Source organism: Electrona antarctica, assembly GCF_951216825.1.
Source record: "Electrona antarctica genome assembly, chromosome: 18".
Lineage (NCBI taxonomy): Eukaryota > Metazoa > Chordata > Actinopteri > Myctophiformes > Myctophidae > Electrona > Electrona antarctica.
Window position 1 is genome coordinate 45,579,941 of NC_136799.1, and position 9,583 is coordinate 45,589,523.

Sequence of the window (9,583 nt, forward strand, 5' to 3'; positions counted from 1 at the left end):
ATATAAATAGAGTTATTATAAGACCACGGTGTGGTGGACCAATCAAATACGCTCACACCACAATGGCATGTTTAGAGGCGTGTTTGTTTGGGGCATGGACTTTCCTGACAAAGTGACAAAACAGGTCCATCGGGCCAGCCTTTAAATCAACGTAGCTCCTGCTAGCGCGATCATTCATTGCACACACCTGGGCACTAAGTTGTGCCAATTGTGAATATGATGGAGATATTATTTGTCATTGAATGTTTTCTTGCGTCAACAGCTAAATGCGGTAAGGAAAATGTCATTCATTACTACTTTAAGGCTGTGGTCAACACCTGGAATTTGACCTATGAGGGCGGATTCTGCCAATGCTTTTCAAATGGGAACGGAGGGGTTTGTTGCCATTTGTGGTTTTCTGCAAAAAAAAAATGCTCCGTCCCCATTGAAAAGCACTGGCAAAACCTCATAGGCTGAATGACAGTTCTGTGTTCTGTGTGAAAGTTCTGTGTGACCCCAAGTCTTGAGTTTATTTTGTTCTAAACCATGTGTTATGTTATTATCCTAGTCTAATAATAACGAGGCAGAGGGTGAGGTAGTTCAGTTTACTTCAGTAGCCAGCATGACAATGACGTGACATGATACACTCTGGTGTTCTGTATATCGAGCGTTCTCATTGGCTCTTCAGTGTTAACCCTTTACACAACACCATGCTCTCGTGAAAAGTCATTTGTTCGTGAACCGAGATGCTTGCTGTTGTGTTTTGGTCAGTGGTGGAAAGTAACTAAGTACTTTTACTTAAGTACTGTACTTAAGTACAATTTTGAGGTATTTGTACTTTACTTGAGTGTTTCCATTTCCCAGTACTTTTACTTCTACTGCACTGCATCTCAGAGCCAACATTTGTACTTTTACTTCACTACAATTATTTGAAAACTTTAGTTACTATAGTTACTTTGGCGATTTTAATTTTGATTAGAAAACATACATTAACCACTTCAACCCTATACATTTCGGCCATTTGAAAATAGCTGATCTACAAGCTCACAATGCGTCGCGTTGCGACGCATTGTGAGCTTGTAGATCAGCTATTTTCAATAGATTTTCTACACATTTTGAATTTGTGAAATGTGACATTCTGCAATATGAATACTTTAACTTTTAGTACTTTAAGTACATTTTGATGCCGATACTTTTGTATTTTCAAGTCCGTACTTTTACTTGTAACGAAGTAGTTCTAAATTGCAGTATTGGTACTTTTACTTAAGTCAAACAATTGAGTACTTTTTTCCACCACCACTGGTTTTGATTGAGAACCATTTCAATTCACGCGTGACATTATTTGACACATCTCCCACTTTCAGATTCCCATTCTTTAGAGTTCCGTTCTTTTGGGCTCAAGGATGAGGCTGGAGACCAAATACACGTCGGACAGGAGGTCTTATTCGATGGAGTCGCAGCTTCGTATTGTTGTGAAGACAGAACACGGTCTGACATATTTCAAGACTGGAGAAGCACGGCATATGGCGATATGGTAGCATCCTACTATCAGATTCATCACTTGACCAACATGCCAGTGGGTGAGTTGTCAAATTGTCATGTGTTTATTTTCACAAGAAAATATTTTTTTTATATATATCCCATTAGAGGAAAGTTAACCCATTTTGGACTGACCAGATTCTACAAAATGTCTTCTAAATCATGACAGTTTTCTGACAAAGCAATGTTTCTATATCAGTGGTTCTCAAACGATTTCACGTCAAGGACCCCAACAATTATATGTATTTGGCCGCCAACCCCCCCAGAATCAAAGATTTGAGTTAAAAACGTTCCGAAAGAATATATATTCAAAGATTTGCGCCACATTTTCACAATTTTTTCAAAAATAGCAGACCTACAAGTTCATAGCGCGGCATGAACTCGGTGCCGCGCTATGAACTTTGAGCTTGTAGATCGGCTATTTTTTGCTACGACAATATGCACTGTGGCCCTCTGGAGTGAGAGTGGAAATATAGTGGCCCTCCTGGAGTGAGAGTGGAAATATAGTGGCCCTCTCCATCGTCAAAGTTGCCCACGCCTGGTTTAGCTCTTATGTTATTGCATGAGTGGAAGTGAATAGATAACGTTGTCTCGTTGTTTGGTATAGATGTCCTCCAGCGACAGCGCGGCTGTGTCCGCTCAACTAACGGAACCGTCTCTGCTTTCGAAAAATGGGCCGTGAGCGGCGTAGACTTCATAACCTTTGACCCTCACTCGCTCAAATGGACGTCCCGGTCTCCATCGGCAGACGCAGTTGAACACAGCTGGAACAACAAACAAACGAGGAACCATGTATTTGGTTACTTTCTCAAGAGTCAGTGTCCCTCAATGTTGCAGCAAATGAAGTTAAAACCAAGGGACCATGATGCAGGTATAGGTAAGAATGACAACTAAGGATAGTTTAGGTATTGGTCTTGAGAAAATGCAAACATGCTGGCACTCCAGGCAGACACGCAGACACAAGCAACGTGCACTTGCGCGCACGCGCACGCACGCACGCTCGCACGCTCGCACAGTACTCACACATGTCTTATTAAGTAAAAGTATCAATACCACAATGCAGAAATACTCAAAGTTAAAGTACAAACGTTTTGGTATCAACTATCAACATATACCAAAAGTCAAAGTAGCCTATACTATACCCATTGTGCAGCATTTTCCATTTCACAAATTCAAAATGTATACAAATCATTGGAAAAGGCCGATCTACAAGCTCAAAATGTGTCGCATGGCGACGCATCGTGAGCTTGTAGATCGGCTATTTTGGCAGAAATATATGGGGCTGGAGTGGTTAATGTGTGTTTCATAATCATAATAATAAAAACATCTACAAAATAACTAGTAGCCTAACTCAAGTTTTTATATAATTGTAGTGGAGTAAAAGTACAATATGTTCCTTGGAGTGATATATGGTGGAGCAGAAGGATTGCAAATTGTAAATACTGACGGGAGTAAAAAATAAGTACCTCAAAATTGTACTTATGTACAGTAGGCTACTTAGTAGTAAATGTACTTATACTTACTTTACACCACCACATGTTTTCACTCAGACACTTGATTAACCCATTTTGGGCGGGAATCCCTTTTGGTGTTTTAAGCATTATGTTATACTTTAGCTATTGGAAAAATAGCAGATCTACAAGCTCATAGCGCGGCACTGAGTGCCTTGTAGCTCTGCTATTTTTGAAAAATCGTGAAAATGTGGCGCAAATCTTTGAATATTTCAGAGCGAACGTTTTTAACTCAAATCTTTGCTCCTGAACAACATATTTTCAGATGGGGGTCGGCGGCCAAATACATACATAATAATACATAATAATAATACACTCAAATCTTTGCTTCTTGGGGGGGTCCCTGGAACAACAACATATTTTCAGATATGGGTCGGCGGCCAATTAGGCTACATACATTTTTGGGGGGTCCTTGACATGAACATGTTTGAGAACCACTGACATAGAAACTGTCAGGATTTAGAAGGCATTCGTAGAATCGTTGTCAGGTTCGAAATGGGTTAATCTCTTGATTCCACTTTTGTCTCCCAGACGTGCGCATCTTCGCAAAGGCCATTCCTGGCACTACAGCGAAGGTGTCCCTGAGGTGTCACGTGACAAGCCGTGACAGATCCCTGAAGGTCTCTCTGAGCGGAGACGGGGGAGCTCCCACGGTGAACCAGGTCAGAGTCACTGGACCGCTGCCGACTGGAGAAGACGGAGCTGTGATCTTCAGACTGACCGCAGAGATCCTCAGCGGCGACGACAGCACGTATGTCTGTGCAGCGCAGACAAGGAATCACAACAACGTCTCTGTCCTGTGGGGTGAGAGAGCTTTATTTTTCCCACGATCAAATCGATGCCACGATGTTTAGATGATTTAACCCATTTAGACCCGAGGACGATTCTTCAAATGTCTTCTAAATCCTGACAGTTTTCTGAAAAACTCATGTTTTTATGTCAGTGGTTCTCAACCCTTTTTCATGCCAAGGACCCCCAGAATTATATGTATTTGGCTGCCGACCCCCATCTGAAAATATGCAGTTCCAGGGACCCCCCCCCCCCCCCCCCCAAGAAGCAAAGATTTGAGTTAAAAACGTTCGCTCTGAAAGAATATATTCAAAGATGTGCGCCGCATTTTCACGATTTTTCAAAAAAAGCTGACCTACAAGCCCGTAGCGTGGCACTCGGTGCCGCGCTATGAGCTTGTAGATCTACTATTTTGCAATAGCTAAATTATTTTAAAAAAATGCTTAAAACACCAAAAGGGGTTCCCGCCCCAAAATGGGTTATTTACTGGACGAACACATCTTGATCGTGTATTCTTTCCCATTGCAGATGGCCACACTCTTGATGACAGACGCGCTCGAATCCGAATGGTTGCTGGAGATAAATGCCATTTGTGGACCATTCTGACGATGGTCTTTGGTTTTGGTTTCTCGGTGGTTATTGTGTCTGGATTTTGGTGTTTCATCAAGATAGGTGAGATTTTTGTTTTGTTTTGTTTGTTTTTCTTTCTATTTTTGTTTCACCTTTAAAATCAAAAACTATATACTAGTTATTTGTGAGGAGAAATAAGTTGCCCTTCTTTAATTGTAACCCGCATCCCCCGCTATTTAATCCAATATGCTACGCTGCCTAGAATGTCTTATTACCTTTGGAGCATACGCCAAAGTATTTGCAGCTTTGAACCACGAGAATCTGCCGAAAAATAGTCTGATGGTTTGTTGTTGATGAGAAAAACAGGCCGCCGTTACAATGCGAAACGGCAACAGCCTCCACAGCATGTTGTAGTCCAAACAAACGGCCCGTCCACTTGCATTGGGCTCATTTTCCCAGAAGCCCTAGCAGCCCAGAGGATGGCTTGATTTCCGGTTTCGTCATCATAACGCGACGGCCTCGTCACCAGGTCCGCGACAAATACGCTCCTTTCTTTTGAATTATTTTAAAACGGCGAATTAAACACATTAAACAACAACTTAAAGCCCTCAAGGTGTTAACATTATGTTTTGACTAATATGCTTTATAGTCTGGTGTACTGTATGTGTTGTCATGTATGTCTTGTTACAACTAATATAACAATAACATGATGTTGTGACTTGTTGTAGTCACGGTGAGACATAGACATCCTCCACTGTTTGATAAGAACCTGCCACTGCCAGAGGAGCACCTAGAGCTCCACAAGCATCCTATGGAAATGAACATGGTAAGACAATATGATACATAGCACACTTTGGCCCTAGACAGTGGCGTGCACAGATAGACACTAGGGGGTGCTAGAGCACCCCCTGCCCTTTTGGCAATGTGCCCTTTTGAAAAAAAATGAACTTTTTTTTTTTTTTTTTTGATTTTTCAAAAATAGCAGACCTACAAGCTCGTAGCGCGCCACTCGGTGGCGCGCTATGAGCTTGTAGATCTGCTATTTTTCAATAGCTAAAGCATAACATAATGCTAACACCAAAAGGGGTTCCCGCCCCAAAATGGATTAAGGCAACCGGCCGGTTCCACGCGCTGCACAAGGTGCCCTTTTTTAACTTGAGCACCTGCCCCTCTAAATGTCTGTGCACGCCACTGGCCCTAGATGTGTGTCTGACTCTGACTCTACTACTGTGTGCAGTGGTGAAAGTAGACGTACCATACTCTAGTCCAGTGGTGTCAAAGTGGCGATCCGCGGGCCTTTTGCAGCCCGCGGAGCCGCCCAATGCGGCCCGCCGGCCATTTATAAAAACAAAACAAAATATGTCAAACAAATGAATGTAAAACGTGGGCACTCTGGGGTTTTTTTTTTTAAAGTGGTGTGTGGGCACACAAAGTGTTAATTGCTTAACAATGAACAGCTGAGTACCAGGAATGTGTGTGTGTGTGTGTGTGTGTGTGTGTGTGTCTCCCTCTCTCTCTCCCTCTCATAGCAGAAAAAAAGAAAGCATTCTCGTGAAACTATAAAGAAAAGTGTGTGTGAGTGTGTGAGACTAGAGTCTAGTCTATACCAGGGGTGAGCAACTTTCACTCCAGAGGGCCACTATAGTTCCACACTCACGCTTAGCAGATCTGCAAGCTCACAATGAGTCACAACGCGACGCGTTGTGAGATTGTAGATCGGCCATTTTCAAGTATACCAAGTACAAACAGGGCTGAAATGGTTAATGCATGTTTTGAAATCGACAATCAAAAGTAACTAGCAACTAATCTTTCACTATAGCAAAATAAAAAATAAAAAAAAACACTGCAATGAGTTCAATATATTTAAATATAATACAACAATGTAATATAACGGTATCGGAATCCGTATCTGCCGATATGACCCTGCAAAAATAATCGGAGATATTGGATATCGGTCATAATTTCAATATCGTGCATATAGTGTTCTTTAACCCATTTTGGGCGGGAACCCCTTTTGGTGTTTTTAAAGCATTATGTTATACTTTAGCTATTGAAAAATAGCAGATCTACAAGCTCATACGAGCTTGTAGTTCTGCTATTTTTGAAAAATCGTGAAAATGTGGCGCAAATCTTTGGATATATATACTCTTTCAAAGCGAACATTTTTAACTTAAATCGTTGCTTCTGGGAGGGTCACTGGAACAACATATTTTCAGATGGGGGTCGGCGGGGCAAATGCATATATTTCTTTGAGGTCCTTGACATGAAATAGTTTGAGAACGACTGCCATAGAAACATAGGGTTTTTCAGAAAACTGTTAGGATTTAGAAGACATTAGTAGAATCGTCCTCAGGTCTAAATGTTCTTCCTGCTTCATTGCACCAGGACACAGAGGAGACACAGGGGGGCGAGGACGAGGAGGACGTCATGGAACCCTTCTCCACGGCTGGGAATCAACCCAAGACCATGAGACTATACGGGTGATCACGTTCCAGGTGGCCTTTGGCACAACTTCTTAATCTATAAACGCCTTTAGGTTTTATAAGATATATAAGATTAATATCTCAAATCCATGTCAGCGCTGCCTGCCTATAAAACATGATGTTGTTGTTAGTAGGAATGCACACAGATGCACATCATGGAAGGAAGTGCATTGGAAAGGGGGAGGAGCCAAACCCGAGTTCATGTTTATCCAACCAAAAAAAAGGGAGGGGAAAAAAACGTTTTTCTTTTTTTTTTATCGAATTGGTTCCCGGATTGAGATAAGATAAGATAAGATAGGGATAAGGCTTTTATTGATCCCTGGAGGAAGATTAATGTGTAGCATTAAGCAACAAGCAGTGAGAATTAAACAGGAGAGATTCTCTACTGTTCCTTTAGGGGAGGTTCTGTGTTGGCTCACCATACACGTGATGCAGTCACTTCATTACACCATTCTGGGCGGGAACCCCTTTTGGTGTTAGCATTATGTTATGCTTTAGCTATTGAAAAATAGCAGACCTACAAGCTCATAGCGCGCCACCGAGTGGCGTGCTACGAGCTTGTAGGTCTGCTATTTTAAGAAAAAAATCGAAGAACGACTGACATAGCTTTTTCAGAAAACTGTCAGGATGTAGAAGACATTTTTAGAATCTGATCTCAGGTCGAAATGGGTTATACCTGACGGTGAGCAGTTTCCTCAGGAGGGCGTATAAGCAACACATGTGGAGGAACATGCTATCCCTCCCAGCTCGGGGCACCCTGCCTGAACAGCCCCTGCATCAAAATGTACTTAAAGTACTACAAGTAAAAGCATTCATATTGCAGAATGTCCCATTCCAAGTTCAAAATGTGTAGAAAATATATTGAAAATAGACGATCTACAAGCTCTCAATGCGTCGCAATTGAGAGCATCCGAGATGTCCGAGATGTAGTGGAGTAGAAGTAAAAGTACTGGAAATTGGAAATATACTCAAGTAAAGTACAAATACCTCAAAATTCTACTTAAGTACAGTAGGCCTACTTGAGTAAAAGTACTTAGTTACTTTCCACCACTGCCCAAAAGTATCTGCAGTGCTGTGACCCTTGTAGGAGCGCTATAGACCCCCCATGGAAAATGGAGTCTGTCCCCGTTACAATGCGCTAGACCTCCTGGGAGATGGAGTCTGTCCCCGTTACAATGCGCTAGACCCCCTGGGAGATGGAGTCTATCCCCGTTACAATGCGCGCTAGACCCCCTGGGAGATGGAGTCTGTCCCCGTTACAATGTGCTATAGACCCCCTGGGAGATGGAGTCTGTCCCCGTTACAATGCGCTAGACCCCCTGGGAGATGGAGTCTGTCCCCGTTACAATGTGCTATAGACCCCCTGGGAGATGGAGTCTGTCCCCGTTACAATGCGCTAGACCCCCTGGGAGATGGAGTCTGTCCCCGTTACAATGCGCTATAGACCCCCTGGGAGATGGAGTCTGTCCCCGCTAGAATGCGCTAGACCCCCTGGGAGATGGAGTCTGTCCCCGTTACAATGTGCTATAGACCCCCTGGGAGATGGAGTCTGTCCCCGTTACAATGCGCTATAGACCCCCTGGGAGATGGAGTCTGTCCCCGCTAGAATGCGCTAGACCCCCTGGGAGATGGAGTCTGTCCCTGTTACAATTGCTGAGGTGGAGCGCCGCTACACCTATACCATCAGCTCCCAGTACTTACCGCACGACTTGCCGCACCCTATAGCCGTGCTACTCATACGCTGAGTTGGCGGTGCCGGGGATCAAAGGCGAGAGCTCTACCGACGTACTGAGCTACCCGGACACAAGACCTTTGTGGGCAAGCCTGCTGTGCTCCACTCGAGTGGCCCAGGAGCTCGTAGATCGGTTGTTTTCACAATTGTGGCCAATTGTTTAGGTAATATTTGACAATTCGGCTTCGGCATGTTTGACCATTTCTTACAGTACAGTCTTATTATTAGTTTATTTTTTACATTTTCTTTAGAGCTATTAAAAAGGTCTATAGCCTGACACTCGTTTCACAAATCACCAGTGGCTGGAGATGCAGGGCCTGGATCCAGGCTAAAAGAAAAGGTCTTCAAATTCAAAGTGTCACTTTGACCCTACTGTATATACAGTACACTTATACTGTATATATTCACTTTATACTGTTTGTTTACTGTTGTTTGTTTGGGACCCGATCCCCAGTTTGGGAACCATTGCTCTAATGTACAGGCAAGAGAGTCAAGAATCAGACCAAGACAAATAACAATACAAAAATACATTGAAATAAAAACATTATTAGAGTGTCAATCTAGACACCTGTTCTGGGTCTCTGAATTAATGACATTATGTGATGTCTAATGATTGATGATTGGACACAGACCTACGGTATAAATACATTACATTATTTAAGCCAATAAGGCCTTTGTTGTGCGTTAGTATCCACATTATGAAATGACGCACAATGTTCTTATAATGTGTAAAACACATTCCCCTTCAACACATCCAGTCAGCCCAATCTAAACACACTGTCACATTGTCATCAGTAGCCATATGCTGTTTCTGTGCAAGTTTACGAAACATGCTTTTTTTTGTAATGGTTTTTCTTCTCTGACTTTGTAGACCTCATTATTTAACTATATCGATAACGAACTATTGCTGTTGAATTTGTATTCTATTTTTATTGACTGCTAAAATGCACCGTTTTGTAAAGCTTTCATGGGCATGACGT

The 9,583-nt window shown here is 42.6% G+C and overlaps 1 protein-coding gene across 1 annotated transcript; it reads left to right on the top strand.

The window, feature by feature from the left end:
• Positions 1–1,432: 1,432 nt before the first annotated feature.
• Positions 1,433–7,073, top strand: LOC306942139 (MHC class I-like protein MILL2). The gene is made up of 6 exons (XM_079527872.1): positions 1,433–1,559; positions 2,126–2,395; positions 3,561–3,833; positions 4,347–4,490; positions 5,117–5,214; positions 6,774–7,073. Exons 1-6 carry the CDS (start codon positions 1,511–1,513, stop codon positions 6,870–6,872), a joined length of 933 nt encoding a protein of 310 aa, XP_079383998.1. The 5' UTR covers positions 1,433–1,510; the 3' UTR covers positions 6,873–7,073.
• Positions 7,074–9,583: the final 2,510 nt, after the last annotated feature.

What these genes read in the sequence shown, in the direction of transcription:
- LOC306942139 (XM_079527872.1), top strand. Translation starts at nt 1,511, where the DNA reads ATGGTAGCATCCTACTATCAGATTCATCACTTGACCAACATGCCAGTG. An exon ending in CTTGACCAACATGCCAGTGG is followed by an intron (nt 1,560 to 2,125) that starts GTGAGTTGTCAA and finishes TGTTTGGTATAG; the next exon opens with ATGTCCTCCAGCGACAGCGC. An exon ending in ATCCTATGGAAATGAACATG is followed by an intron (nt 5,215 to 6,773) that starts GTAAGACAATAT and finishes TCATTGCACCAG; the next exon opens with GACACAGAGGAGACACAGGG.